The 15,798-nt window shown below is 32.8% G+C and overlaps 1 protein-coding gene across 6 annotated transcripts in view; it reads left to right on the top strand.

Annotated features, from left to right (window-relative positions):
- The window catches only part of Tdrd3 (tudor domain containing 3), a 103,811-nt gene that overhangs the window by 73,815 nt on the left and 14,198 nt on the right, over positions 1–15,798 (top strand). For 2 of the 6 annotated variants that reach the window (XM_090342059.1, XM_090342062.1), the window contains exon 13: positions 529–629. The exons of 1 other annotated variant lie outside the window; for it this stretch is intronic. In XM_090342059.1, the coding sequence (XP_090198185.1) occupies positions 529–629 (101 nt within the window). Of the gene's footprint in view, positions 1–528; positions 630–7,880; positions 7,968–10,973; positions 11,029–15,798 lie in introns of those variants that run through there. 3 more of the 6 variants (XM_090342061.1, XM_090342060.1, XM_090342058.1) reach the window with 3 other exon arrangements.

The following is a 15,798-nucleotide window of genomic DNA, read 5'->3' as shown; positions in this document are numbered from 1 at the left end:
AACATGCTTTCTTTTTAAAAAGTTTGAAGTATGTCTTTCTTGGTACTAGTAAATGATCAAGGTTTAGCTGTTGTTTCAGAGAGGGAATTATGATTGTGTAGATCATGGTTAGTAATAAGACATATGACACAAGATCTTGGCTCATTCTTATTTTTTATATGGTCACCCTAACTGGTGTGTTTTTCTGTAGTATATTTTAAATTCAGCAAATAGTTCATGTAAAATCAATGGAATGCTAGATGAGGGGTGTATTTAGATACACAAAATACGAAAATTTACCCTTCTGCACATTTGATAAGAAGTTATCATTCCTATATGAAGGTTGTGGTTCCATTTGTTCTTATTTCTTGAAACTTTAAAACAAAATCTTAGTGGAGGAAATCTTATTATTTACTGGTTTTACTTTAAATAACATATAAGTATCTTACCTTATTTTAGAGTGATAACATTTTTGTAGAAGAAAATGTGACATTGTATATATAAATATATATGTTAAAAATCAGAATCTTTCTATTTTCCTTGAGACAGAGTGCCACTATGTTTCCCAGACTAGCCTCAGACTTCTGGGTTCAAGTGATTTCCTTCCTCAGTCTTCTGAGTTGCTGGAATTATTACAGGCACAAGGCACTGTGAGTGGCTTTATTTTCTATTTTAAAGTTAATCAAGCATAATGGCATACACTTAAAATCTCAGCACTCAGGAGCCTGGGATAAGAGCATGTATTCAAGGCCAGCTTTGAGCTACATAGTGACTGCCAGTATCTTTGTGTCCAAAACAGTAAAATTAAATTAAAAAGTAAACTTGAATTGTTTATTTTGAAATAATAATTATAGTCCATATACCTTTTCATATTAATACTTGAAAAAAAACAGAACTATTGTTCTTTATTTCAGAATTACAAGTGACTGCACAATTTGTTTTCTTCATATAATAGAATCCTTGAAGCATATTTAAAACTTCAGATTCAAATAACATTTTTACAAAGCCATAAATTAATTCTTCCACAAACAAAAGGTTATTTTAAAACAAACAGAACAGCAGCTAAAAGAATCCTAACATATTTAATGAGAAGAGAGATCGAAGATTGGAATATACAATATGAATTAAAAATGGTTTCTACTGTGATAGAAATTAGGTTATTTATAATTTATTTGTGCTATCAAAACTCATAGTAGATATTAAAAGTTTGTATACTTATTTGTTCATGGTCCTGCAGCTTTTTGTGTTTTTGCTCATAAATGCTCAAATGATTTAGTCATGCAATTTATTATATACTTAAGTTTTGGTACTAAAATCATAATATGGATTTTTTTTTTTTGCAGTCGTGGGACTTGAACTCTGGGACTAGGCACTGTCCCAGAGCTATTCAGCCCAAGGCTACTGCCCTACCCCTTGAGCCACAGTGCCACTTCTTAATCTGGTTAAGTTTACTGATACAGTAAGAATAAACTATACACTCAATCCCATTAAAGAACATAATTTTCAGATTAAGGACCATGGAACCTGAGAGTTCCATATAGTATCTTAAAAAATTAGTGTCCTAAGTAATAAACACAAAGTCTTCCTTGAAGCTTATACTTTTTATTATTTGATTGTTTTAAATGTGCTTTGTTCCTTTATCTGTTACTCATCTTGTGACTCCTACAGGAGGTTGTGTGTGGTGAAAAGCGCTTTAATGGAAATCAAAAGCTGCTGATAGATACATTCATAGGTGAACTTAATGTACCTAGATATGTTGCCTTGTAGATTATTCATAAACTCACAACTCAAAATTCAGTTTATGACTAGATATAATATAATATATAATACATAATAATAGAATTTTATGAAAATCTTGAGATTAAATTTCGACTGGCCATAATAGTTCATAGAGATATTTTATTCCATCAATTTAATTAATAGCAAGAATAATATATTTCACAGACCGGGATAAAATGTATGTTTGTATTTTGGTGTTCCATATGTATTGCGATCTCTTCAGTTAATATGTAAAAGTCTATTTAATTGTTTTTTAGATAATGTGAGTTTTCTTTCATTGAGCAGTGAAAGTGCAGATTATGTTTTTTCTACTCTATGTTCCTTTTTATTTTTAAAGGTTAATAGATCCTAGAGTAAACTAACGTGAGAGGGCATGGAAAAATATGATGGTATCTTTCTTTTAAATTTATTTTAGTGGTATTGCTTATTTGTGTCTAATTTTAATTACAGTTTATAAAGCAATATATGCCTCAAGTTATTTAAAACATAAAAGAAAAATTGACAGCATTTTTTATATATGTGTATAGTAATAGGAGGTAGTACTTTCAACTCCTACTACCTAAACCTTCTCTTTGTTAATAGTGCTGAATGTATTGTGTTGGATAATAAATCAGTAAGTTCCCAATACTTTACCTTAATACTGAATACTAGATAATTTTAATTGTTCTTTTAGAATAGTACTAATGGCACTATTTCAGAATAGTGCTAATAGAGCTGAAGAGGGTTGAAATTATATAGTGCTCTTATTTTTTTTTTTGGATATTTTTGTTTCCTTTCTAAGTCAGATTTTGCCTTTTCATCTACGTACAGGGACTTTTGACACTATTTTTTTACATTTTACGGAATTTAATCATATCTTTGCAAATAGATGCACAAGTCTTGCTGATATACTTATTTCCAAGGGAAAGGGGAGTGAATAAGTAAATCTGATAGGTATTTTAAAATTTGTTTTAATTTTAAATTCCCAAAGATGTCTTCAGTTGGATGTATGCTTCTGCAGCAAAAATAGGTATATATTTTTAAAGTGTTGTCTGAAGAGCAATTCTTCAAATTAACAGAGTTAAAATATATCTTTTAATTTTTAGCCATTTTCCTTTGTATCTAAAAAAGTATAATTGTTTTCCTGTTCAGTAGATGCTCCCCCAGTGAGTTCTCTCTCTTATTTCATTGATAGCATTGGCTAAAGTAGCTGACTTATGATGAATATTTGATTCCAGTCAGCTCTCCATTCTCTTTTTCAATCTTACTCATTTGTGACTTTCTAGTATGTATGTTTCTCTGTAGTTTCACTTATGCCCTCCTTTATATTAGGCATCTCTCTGCATTTTATTCTGCTTCTGAAAAGATGACAATCTTTTTTTTTTTTTTAAGCCTAGTTGGTGACCTCCAGAGGGTAGTATGTTTTAATATAAATGGGCTACCCTTTCTACTAATCCTGATTTCCTAAACTTTACTGGACCTATGCTGTTCATTCTAGAGTCACATATACTAGGTTTTATTGTAAAACTTTAGTGAAAGAGTGGAGTTCACCCTTTCCTTGTGAGAAATACTGCTTTTGTAAGGCTTCCAATTCCATTAATCTTGGAACTACTAACAGGAGTTTATACCTTGGCTTGTAATAACTCTTAGTGTCTATCACTGGCTGAGAGCTCCATTCAGAAAGAAGGAAGTACTGCAACAGTGAGTATATTTTATTTGCTTAAAATAAAAAACTAAGCAGCTTAGAACATTGTAAGAAAAGAAAAAGCTGGATATTTGTTTTTATCATGCTGTATCCATCAGTTTTTCTCAAGTATGTTCTGAAATCCTGAGTTGTTCTTTATAGTTAAATTTGGAAAACACCAGGTTAAAAAATTAAATATGTTTTTATTGTGATTAATAGAAGGGTTACATTATATTCACCAGATAATTAACGATGTTTTTGAAAGTCAAATAGTAAGTTAATAAATATTTTAAATCTCCAAGTTATGGAATGAAAAAATAGTGTTTCACTAACTTACTTGCTCAGGAAAGTTTTCTTTCCCCCGATATAGTACATTGCAGAAATTCCACAGGACCTGCTTAGAAATTATCTCAACTATTTTATTTTGCTTCCATTCAAATTACCTATCAATAATATCTATCTTTTTTGCTTTCTTTCTGTGTTACGTTTGCTTTCTTTTATAGTAGGTTTGAACTCAAGGCCTTGTGCTCTTTCTTGCCTTTTTTTACTCAAAGCTGGTGTTCTTTCTACCTTTTCAGTCACACTTCTACTTTCAGCTTTTTTAAAAAAAATTATTTTATTGTCAGGGTAATATATAGAGGGGTTACAGTTACATTTGTCTGGTAGTAGGTGCATTACTTCTCTCACATTGATACTTTCAGTTTTTTGTTGGTTAATTGGAGATAGGACTCTCATGGATTTTTCTGACCAGGTTGACTTCAAATCATGATCCATAGATTTTGGTCTCCTGGGTAACTAGGATTATAAACATGAGCCACCAGCACTTGGCTATGATTTATATTTAAAATACATTATTTTAGAGCTGGGTATGTGACTCAGTAGAAAAATACCTGCAAATGGGTAATTTAAAGGGTCTTGTGTTCACATCCCAATACCAACATCTATATTTATATCTAAATCTATATTTATATCTAAATCTATATGTCAATATCTATATCTGTCTCTCTATATAGATATAGATATCTGTAGATATAGAGAGAGATAGATACAGATATCGATATATGTATATAGGTATTGTATGTGCTTTTGATTATACAGCATTTATATGTATTTAGATTTTTTAAACCTTATGCATATATATGTTTTGGGGGAGGTGTGGTCATGGGGCTTGAATTCTGCCCTGGGCACTGTCCCTGAGCTCATCAGCTCAAGGATACCACTCTTCCTTTGAGCCATAGCTCCACTCCCCATTTTCTAGTAATTAATTGGAGATAAAAGTCTCATGGCTTTGTATTGCCTGGGCTGACTTTGAACCATGATCCTCAGATCTCAGCCTCCTGAGTAGCTAGGATTACAGACGTGAGCCACCATGCCTAGCTCAAACCTAATATATTTTTGTTGTAAACTGAAATTGAATATTAAAAAAATTCTTCAACATTCTACTATTTTTAATCCTCTCATAAAGGGAAAATATACTGAAATCTTATATCCTTTTTATATGCTATTAATAATATGATTTTATTGCATAAAATATTTTATTTTACATGTCATTATACAGAAGACACATAGTTTTAATGTAATTTTATCTAATTTTATAACTTTTAATTCATTCACTTTGCCACTTCATGAAGATTCCCAGTGTAGCTTTCATAATATTGTTGTCTTTTTCCGTAATTTCTACCTCTTACCTATTAGATACTTAATTTGTCCCAAGAATAAAGCATTTTCATCATTTCTTTTGGTTTTATATTTGTAATATTCCAATGAAGTAATCTAGTATAAAATCCCCCTTTTTGTTAATTTGGAATGGACTTTTAAATAAAGAAGGAATCAAAGAAATTTCCTTTGGGTTTGTGGCTATTCTTTAATACAGAAGAGGATTATTAAAAAATGAGAATTTCTACCTATAGCAGCATTTGTAATGAACTAGACTTTAAACCATCAAGTAGTATTTAAAGGATTGCTATTCAAAGCCTTCAAGGAAACAGGCTTAATTGGTCTTGACCTCCTCATCTTACATTCTTGATACCATTTGTTATTTTAGATGAACTGATAATCTCCTTTATAATTCCAGAGCTCACTTGAGAGATCTGGTATGTTTACAGAGATTTTCTTATTTCAGGAGAAATCGCTATTTGTGTACTTTTTGTTATAAACAAGACTTGGCTTTATTCTTAAATATTAGCTGGTAGAAATGTAAAGAAATAACATAAACCTTAAGATATATACTTATAGGTTGATGGTATAAGAATTTTATGTTACTTCCCAGACTGGTATTTACCTAAAACAGTAAAAGGTATTCAATGTTATGGTGGTTGCCTTTATTACTGAAAAGTCCTTTTAAGACTACAAGCTTAAATATCACCGCTTGATATGGTAGTTTTTCACCATATATTTGAGTTGTTTTTAATATCATATTAGATTGGGTCATATCTTATATTGAGCATTAAATTAAAGGGATATCAGAAAGGTGGGAGATATAGTTCTTTCTCTCCATACGCATCCTAGTAAATATCTTGAAGGTTACCATCTGATAGAAATGATACCAGTCTGGGAGCAATTGCTCATGTGGTTCTTGATTACAGTTTTGCATGCTAAGTGAAGGAATAACCTGAAGCAAGTAATTTGGAAAGTGTACCTGTAAAAAGCTTTGGTTATCATTTCTTATCATTTATAACTATGCTTGCTTTTCCCAGATTTTATAATTAGGAAGAAAGGGTCCCACATTCCTGAGAAGGATTAACAAAGAGTATATTATACAACTAATGCATTAGAAGTCAATTTATTCTGTATGATTCAAGTTCTAAAATTTATGGACATGTAAATTTTTGAGTCTTGGTAATATTTTTTGTGCCATTTAATAAATGACAGGACAATAAAATGGCATTTATCTTAAAAGACTTAAGTAAAGTTTACAATAATATGAGGAGGGTATAGATATGTAGTTTTTCTCATAAGGAAATTAAATAATATTAGTATTATCAGGATGAGTATTATCAGGATATCCTGAAATTGTTCACCAATATCTAAAAGAATGTTTAGATGTGATCAGACTTTTAAAATAAGAAGCTAAAGATTAAAAGCAACAAGAAAGATTGCCAAGACTTTGAGAGTATTACTGCTGTGAGTTGGTTCTAAAGTCTTTGGGCTCAAATATCTTTATGTCTCTGGCTGGTCCTTTGTGTGTCCTGATTTTTATAAACATTTACTTTGCCGTTGACATTACTAGTAGTTGTTCTCCATTACATGGTAGAACTTCAGAAGACTGAGATGATTGCAGACTTAGGGTACAAAAGTCTAAAGATATAGAAATAATAAAAGTTGGTCATATGCTCAATCTATTTGAATTGTATATTTATTGGTTTAATTTTGCCATTTTGCGGATTGAATTTATAGCCTCAATTGGCTTGTCTGGCCCTCTATCTCCTGAGCCATGTCCCTTATCTTTTTATTTTGAATTTTGCTTTTGATGTGGTATCTGTCTAACTTTTGGCCTTACAAATTAAATCTTCTACTTGGATCCCTTCCCCCAGCAGTTAAGATTACAGGTGTATGCCACCACTTCCAGCTTGTTTGGGGGAAGAATGGTGCTAAACCTCCCCCTGTCCCCCTCCCCCCCCCCCCGCTAATCACCCAGCCTATATCTTCCAAATAGCTGAGATTAGAAGTATAAGTCACTGTGCTGAGCCCTGTATCCTTACATTCTTAAGAAATGAGCAGGGAAGTAAAATTTCTCATTGAATGTTTCAGGTTTGTTAGAAATAAGATAAATTCAAACACATAATTACTTTAAGGGACATTAAAGAGTTCCTCTATAACTAGACAGTGGAAAGCCTAAAGAAATGTAATTATACAGAGCTGTATAATACATACATTTTAGAAATAATTTTTAAAAGAATTTAAGACCTCTCAAGAAGATAATAAATATATAGATTCCTACTTACTGAAAATACTTAAGACACACAAATTTTTATAGTTCTGATTATTATAATTGCTGTAATGATAATGACTTGGAGAATATCAGTGAAATGTGGTCGCAGAGTAGGTTATAGATGGTCAGTGTCTTGGTTTTGCAGCAGTTTTCAAAACAATTTTTTAGAAGGCTATAATTTCCAAAGGATAGCTGAACCTCTTAAAATTTTTAAGCAAATTGCCTTGGTAATTTTAATTATAAAATTGTTTTACATTCAGAAATGAGGATTATTATGCTTTGACTTTCCAGTGTATTTCACTTAAATGTTGAAGTATCACAAAAAACAATTTCTGACATTGTCTACTGTTTATTGCAACTTTGGATTGAAGGCTAGGAAAACTTTTCAGACTCTCTGAGCCTTATCCTGGACTTTTTGATATGGTCACTGAGTTAAATGTATGCTCCACTTGACCTTTGGAAGAAGGGGAGAGGGCAAGGCTGGTCTTGGGCAAATTACTTCCACCTCCCTTTTTGCCCCTGCTTCAGCTCCAGGGGAGCTGGGAATGCACAGGATGAATCAGAAGACCTGGGTTCCAGTCCTGGCTCTGCCACTTACTACCTATGTGACTTTGGGTAAGTTACTTAACATCTCTGAGTCTCAGTTTCAGTAATAGGATATTGCAAGGATTAGATAATTTATCTATATAAAGTGACTTTAACCTCTCAATATGTGTAGAACCATAATGGTCCTATTATTGTAGTCTATTATTGTAGTCTTTTTCCCCAGTTTTTCTGAAGTCTCATGTTCTCAGCTATCCATTTTTAAAGCAACCCAGAGTAACAACTCTTTTTGCTTCTCCTTTTTCCTGCTCCTCTTTGTAACTATTATTCCTATCCTTTGCATGCTTTGGAATTAAATATTCTAAAAGTATAAAAGGAGGTTAATCTGTTCTGTAGAGATGGCTTACTATTACCCCACCTTACGCCCCCCACTGTGATTTTCCCATTTGTGTGCTTAAGAAAATCAAAGGATGAATTGATAGTGCATGAAAATTCAGACAGTGTGGGGAAGAATTATTTTAGCAGTTTTTTTTTCCAGCTCACTGTTCTGTCCATAAGGCAGATGGAAAATTGGCTTATACATTTTTCTTTCATTACTCTCTGTGGAAATGAAAGGGAACAGATATATTTCAGAGTTAACGTTCTTAAGAGGTCTTGCTAGAAACCTAGATTGTTAACCTGAGGAACAGTGGTAGAGGATAGATAGGGACTTGGACTATTTCTTTGGCCAGTTCTCTGTGGGAGTATCTGTGGCCTCATGTCAGTAAAGTAGGCCCTGGGCTATCCTTAGCCAAGCATAATTTAGCCAAGTGTCTTTAGTGGATGCTCAGTTTTGTAGCATGAAGCTGAGGAAGAGATAACTTTTGCCTTCTGGATTACTTCTGGCTTCAGATCAAGCCTTTAGGTGTGTTAAGTTAAATTCCTGTTCTCCCCCTGCCTCCATCTCCAGCACCCTTCCTCCCTGCATAATCTAAGATGCTTTCACTGGCTATGTGTAAATAATAGTAACCATAGCTACTTACATAAATTGCTTGCCATTAATGTCTTGATTTCCATGCAGCATGACAAGTTACTCATGTCATAAGTCAGGTTAATTTTAGTAAAGATTTTTATTTTGTTTATTTTTATCCTCAAACCATTGACTTATTCCAGTATGGTTTCTTGCTGAAGTAGCAGTGTCATCTTTCATAGCTAAAAATTAGACAGGATTATTGAACAATGAAAATTGAAACACGTGTACTAGTTTAAATGTATCAATTAATGAAAAAAATTAAGTGGTAACACTCATACTAGCCAGGCTGGTAGGGTACTTGCATGCATTGCTAAAGGCAGTGTAAACTACAAGGACCTCTTGGTTTGTTTCCCCTAGACTTTATTCTAAAATTGGAAAGCAATACTACTACAATTGTTAGTGTCTCCCATGGAAATTCTAAAAGGGGAAAACCAATCACTGGGAGATTATTATTGCAGCATAGCTTAATAGTAAGATACTAAAAGCTACTTAAATGTGTAGCAGTAAGAAGATGGTAAAGTATCATCTACCTGATATATAACTACTTTGAAAGATTATTACAAAGACTAATATATGAGAAATTTACATAGTAAATAAATATGAATCTTTCAGATTTGAATGGAAAATCCTCAAGATAGTGATTATCATAAAGTAGAAAACTCATGCATTACTGTGTGTATAAATTCCATTTTGTAAACTTAAAAAAATTTTATATTATATATTGGGAAAGCAAAAGTAGCAATGTAGTCTCAGTTTTTAGATCTTGTTATAACTGTAAGAAAAGCATTTGCTATATAAGTAGAGCAAGCTTTCTATGTTTATTTGGCACAGCCTAATATTCAGAGACTGGTAGAGGTTTCAGTTAGGAGCTTGATATTTGAAAGTCTACAATGGAATGCCTGTTATGGTTTTTGGACCCCAGCAGAATCCAGCCTTGAAAAATGCTCTATGAAACAAGGTTTAGGCTCTTGTTAGAAATTTTAGTAGAGTCCCAAGACATTAACAAAGTTCCAGACTGTTGTGAGCTTATCTTTGTTAGATATTAATATATTGAATAGAACATGGTAGGTAAATAAGCAATCTAAGATATAGTACTCATATTCTTTCCTGGAGAGAGTTTTCCTAATCTGGAACAATTTCAAATAAGTAGAAAAATTAAATACTTATCATAAATTTTGCATGAAAATTAGGAGAAAACAAGATAATTGGAAGGGGATGTGAGAAGGGAAAACGAGGACAAAAACATGAGAAGCGGTATCAAGGTTCGAGAAGTAATGTACCCATTACCTGAGGAATGTAACTAACCCCTCTACACATTATCCCAACAATAAAATAAAAGAAAAAAATTAAAAAGGGTTGTCACTGTCTATGGAATTATAAAACAGATTCCTAATGGAGAACTAGGCAGTCCTATTATGAAGAGACACTTCATTTAGACACTATTATAGAATAAACCTGCATTGGTTGGAAGATAAAATGCCATCATTAACAGCTGATCTTTTTGTAATTGCTGGCAGACCAAAATAAAGTTTATGTCTGTCACTAAGATCCATTTAGAGCTTAGAAAAATAGCCTCGCTCATTTTTTTCTATTTTATTATATTATCCTATTTATTTGAATAGTTATTTAAATGAAAAAAACATATTAATAATGAGTTCTTAAAATATAGTCTCCCTCTCTTCCTTGAAGGAAGGACTGAACTCAGTGCCTCATATATGCTACACCAACACTCTACCACATGATCCAGGCCTCAACCCCTTCGTTTTATATTTTGTTTTTGACAGATATTCCTTAATTTTACCTAGGCTGACCTGCACTTTGTGATATGCTTGCCTTTGCCTCTCAATCACAGATCACAGATTTGCTCCCCAATTCCTGATTTATGATGACAAATTCTTAAGTAAATTTAGGAACTTGCCAATTTAACTATATGAAACAATTGTTTCTATCTATCTTAAAGCTTTTGAGGATAAATTTCTTGAAACATATACCAGTTAATATGAAGAATTTATTGTGAAATGTTTGTGTTGGTGAATTTTACTGCTTTATTGTATGTTTTTTCTCAGTAGCCATGTTCTTGGAAGAGTTAATGCTCCATGTCTGTAGATAGCAAGAGAGGGATAACTTAAACTTGGAAGTGTAAGTGTTGATTACTATATTTTATTTTTTTAAAAAAAGTAGAACTTAGGGCTGGGAGTTTGGTCTAGTGGTAGAGTGCTTGCCTAGCATGCAGGAAGACTCAGGTTTGATTCCTCAGGACCACATACAAAGAAAAAGCTGGAAGTGGTAGAGCCCCAGCCTTGAGAAAGTCCAAGGACAGTGCCCAAGACCTGATGTCAAGCCCAGGATTGCCCCCCCCCCAAAAAAATAGAACTTGTTTCAGTGGAAAAATTTCCTCTTGATTCCTTTCTAAGCATTAGAAGAAAGCATTCTTCATTACTTCTTTGGTATTGCATTGGTTATTAATCCCAGTTAAAAATAGGAAAAAAAAATATGTTGTACCTATACTGGGGCTTGACATCAGGCCCTGGGTACTGTCCCTGAGCTGTTTTTGCTTGCCAATACTTGAGCTACAGCTCCATTTCCAGCTGTTTTTGGAAGTTAATTGGACTTTCCTGACTTGGCTGGCTTTGAGCTGCAATCCTGAGATCTCAGCCTTCTAAGTAGTGAGGCCACTAGCAATAGAAATAATTTCATAAGAGTAAAATTAACTCATAAAAGTTAATTTGACATTTTATTGGGTTATTCACATCTATAATACAGTAGAGTAAAATAGTCAAGTAGCTTGACTTAACCAGTAAGCTCAAAAGTTGTTTTAATTTCAGAATATATTATACAAAGGAACATCTTGATGATGTTCCCATACATGTATTTAATGTACTTTGAGCATATTCTACCTTAATCTGAATTAGTGTGTCACTTTAAAAATAATTTTTAATATTTATACTATTTTTCTACCCCAAACTAAGTTGTATATGATATTTACATTTGGAAGCTAATAAACACCTCACTTTATTGAACATATTAGCTCATTTAAATGCCATACTTGTTTAAGGATGAAGTAGCCATTCCAGGCTAATTCATTTTCTCAGTAGAGTCAAAGTAGATTGTGATTAGGGTAGATAGAATTGTGAACAATTTATGTCCGTAGTAAGATCTTTTACCATCTATTAAATAATATTTTATACTTGTTAGTTTTTTTATGTAGTTAAAATATGTGATTGATATCGTAGTTAAAATATGTGATTGATATCACTTGAGTCTTATCTATTTCTGTAAACCTTTCAAGAACATAACAGACAAAATATAATTTTCTCCTTTAGCCTGTGTGTCTACAATGAATTTGAGGAAGAGAAAAAACTTAACTTGGGAAAGATACGTAATCTTTTTTAAGCTCAGTTATGTTTATTTCTCAGAAAAGTAGCAATAAAAACATTAAGCTCAATATAAACATCTTGTCAGGAAAATGGGGAATTGAAATATTCAGTACTTCCCTCCCTCCCCCCCAACCCCTTACTTGGCCTTGGATTCAGGGGCTCATGCTGTCATGGCTTCCTTCTGTCTCTTGAGCCTTGCCTTTTGTAGATGAAGCTAATGGATTTGTCTGCCAGGACTAGCTTCATTCAACCTTTGATTCTTAAATGTTAGCCTCTGGAGTAGCTAGGACTAAAAAGGCGAACTACTGGTGCCTAGCCTGACAGGAGTGTTCTTCAAAGCTTTGGAAGCATTATTCACTTCCTGAAAGTGATGTTTGTTGATCCTGAATTGGTCTGGCAACTACTGACTAAAGTCAGGCATTGCCTGTCTATCCTAAACTACTTTGGGACACATCCTTTTTAAAATTAATTTCTTCTCCTGTCTTAATGACATTATTAATGTGGTAAGTTCTAAGTCCACTTTTTTTTTAGGGGGGGGGTGTCGGTCGTGGACCTTGAATTGTAAGCCTGGGCACTCACCCTGACCTCTTCAGCTCAGGGTAACCACCCAACTTCTGTGCCTGGGGGTCCCTGAGCTCTTCAGCTCAAGGCTTCTGCCCTATCTCTTGAGCCACAGCCCCACTTCCTGTTTTCTAGTGATTAATTGGAGATAAGAGTTTCACATGTTCTTTAGTGCCCAAGCTGGCTTTGAACTGCGATCCTCAGATCTCAGCCTCTTTGAGTAGCTAGGATTACAGACATGAGCCATTGTGTCTGGCTATATCCACATTCTTAAAACATAGGGTTTTTTTTTTGTTGTTGTTATTGTTTTGTTTTTTACAAAATGATTGAACTAGGCTTTCCTTATTAACTAATGATATTGGTTATTTGTGTTTTTTTTTTCTTTTCAAACTACTTGCCTCTGAATTTTTATAGTCCTCATAAATAGGCAACATCTGTTTAAATCTGACAAGCTTAGCAGCCAGTCCTGTTGATGTGCCTGCTGCTTCACATTGACAAAATCCTTGTTAACCCCTGTATTTCCCCTAAATTAGTGCTTAACAGTAGATAAGCTTCCCTCTTCACTTCAGTATACATTTTTAGGACTGTTATTCTCATATTCAATGATAATGAAAGTGAAATTTTACTATTGTGTCAGCTATTTTGTACTCTAAAGCAAGATGGTTATAGACTGTTAGAATATCGTGAATTGTCTTAGGCTATGATTTTTTCACTGTGCCTTAATGAATAGTCCTTAGTCTTCACAAACAGTTACACAAAGCTAGACATCACAAGAAGTTCACTGTTCTTCCTTAGTCCAGAGGAGGAACATGACTCAGCAGTCATAGGGGACAGAATCTGTGTTGCACAAAGAGGAGCACTGTAAATAATCTTAGGATATACTTAGAATGACAACTTTTGTTGTTGTGTCTTTTCACTTCCATGAATATTAAATATTTGAGAAACCAAAGAAAATCTTTGACTCTGTGTACAGATTTTAAACTTTACTAATTTGTTCTTGACATCATTGTTTTATACATAGCAAATGACAAAGGGCATATCTTCATGTTTGGATAAGAAGAACATGACATTTGTTATGTTTTATTTAAAATGATCATCTCTACAAGAGAATATAATCATTTCCTTCATTCCTCTCTTTGTTGGGCATCTCAGATGTTTTAGGTATAGATTCACAAGGTGATTAAAACATGGTTCCTATTGTCAATATAAGAATACAATTATATGTGTATATATAAATATGATTGTACCAGGTAGTATATACTATTTTTCTTTGTCTAAGCTATACAAAATAAGCTTGTTTCCTATATTATAAAAAATTCATCTCTTATCACAAAGAAAATTTCTGTGATACTTTTCCTGTAGTCATCTAAATATCAAAAAATGATTGAGAAGACTTCTTAAAGCTTGGAAACAAAACCTTTTTGTTGTTGTTAATTCCTCACCATTAAAATTGTAGACAGAAATCCACCAATTGAATCATACTGAGTAAAATTATTTCTTTATATTCCTTTTCTGATAACTTTCTTGAGGTAAAGTTATAGAGGTGATTGAGATGAGAGAACTAGAGGTTTTTTGTTTTTTTATTGTCCAACTTAGTTACAGAGTATACCAGTCACCAGAAATAACCCTTTATATACACGAATTGATGTAGTATCCACGGGATATTAATGAAATATATAGAGTTCTATTTTATACATCAAGAAATCCACAAATATAAGTCAAAGCCCATATACTCTCTACTTATAAATATGTGAGTGTTAACATCATACCTGGGAAATTCTGAATTTAATTAAATGATGTATGTAAATATGTTCAACATGGCAGTAAGTTTGTTTTTCATGTGTTATTACTTGCTTTGATAAAATTGTTCCCCCCTTTAAGTATAATCAGTGTTAGTTATCACAGAGTTTAAATAGAGAACCGAAGATATAAATGGGTAAATTTGTAAGTTCTCAAGGAAGAGATAGTATTTTCTACAGAGGAGAAACCAACTAGTTCTTTTAAACCTAATAGTATATTAAAATAATCTTACTGAGATTGTCTTATCAGCTTTTAGACCTTAAACTGTTTGCAGATTAAATTACATTGTAGATACCAACCTTGCAGATGGGAGCCCTCTAACTTCTAGTCATTGTGCAAAGATGAAGACTAACAAATCACCCAAACAACTTGTGAGGAGTACTTGATGTAGTAATTTCATGGTTATTCAGAATATACCATTGATAGTGCTGTGCCAATATAACAGATTACTACACAGACTTAAGCTACACTTAGGTTATAACATAGTTCTCTCAAAGTAAAATGAAATAAATGAAATATACCTGAGAGTACATTGTAGATATTTCATTTTATGGCAGGTACAATATGAAGAGTAATTGAGTAATTGATTTTTTTAAAAGCAAACATTGAAATAGTTGCCTAGTAAATGTACCTTTTCTCATGAGAATTATATAATAGTATTATGTTTCATATAGGCCATATTTTCAATTTTATTCTAAGTTTATGTAGAACAGTAAACACTCAGTTATGTATGCAATAAAAGGTGATGTAGGGGAATAGAGCTTCTGGGAGCATGACATTTGACAAATAATTTTAAAAATAAGAGGTAAAATACTGGCTCTTAAATAATTTAAAATCTCTTATGTGGCAGAGGAAACTATCAGCTACAGAGTGTAGATAGAAGTTCTTGGTTTGCCTATATTCATTCTTTGAAATAAAGGATATGAGAGCAGTGGAATTGGCTGCCCAGGTCGGTGAGAGCTCTTTTCACTGTTAGCTGTGGGAGACAAAGCCACCATTTGTGTGTAGTACAGGAGGATTTGTTCACAGAGGTCACTTCATTGACTTCTTTTTTTCTGCTATCCCACATTCTTATAACTAACCTTATTAACTGGTCTAGTAATTCATGTGCCTTTTTAAACATTTCTGTTTCACTCAAATGATTTTATTTTTA

Source organism: Megascapheus bottae, chromosome 11, assembly GCF_031878675.1.
Source record: "Megascapheus bottae isolate mThoBot1 chromosome 11, mThoBot2.hap1, whole genome shotgun sequence".
In the NCBI taxonomy this organism is placed as follows: Eukaryota; Metazoa; Chordata; class Mammalia; order Rodentia; family Geomyidae; genus Megascapheus; species Megascapheus bottae.
The sequence above is the reverse complement of the archived record's forward strand: the minus strand, read 5'-3'. Positions and strand labels throughout refer to the sequence as shown.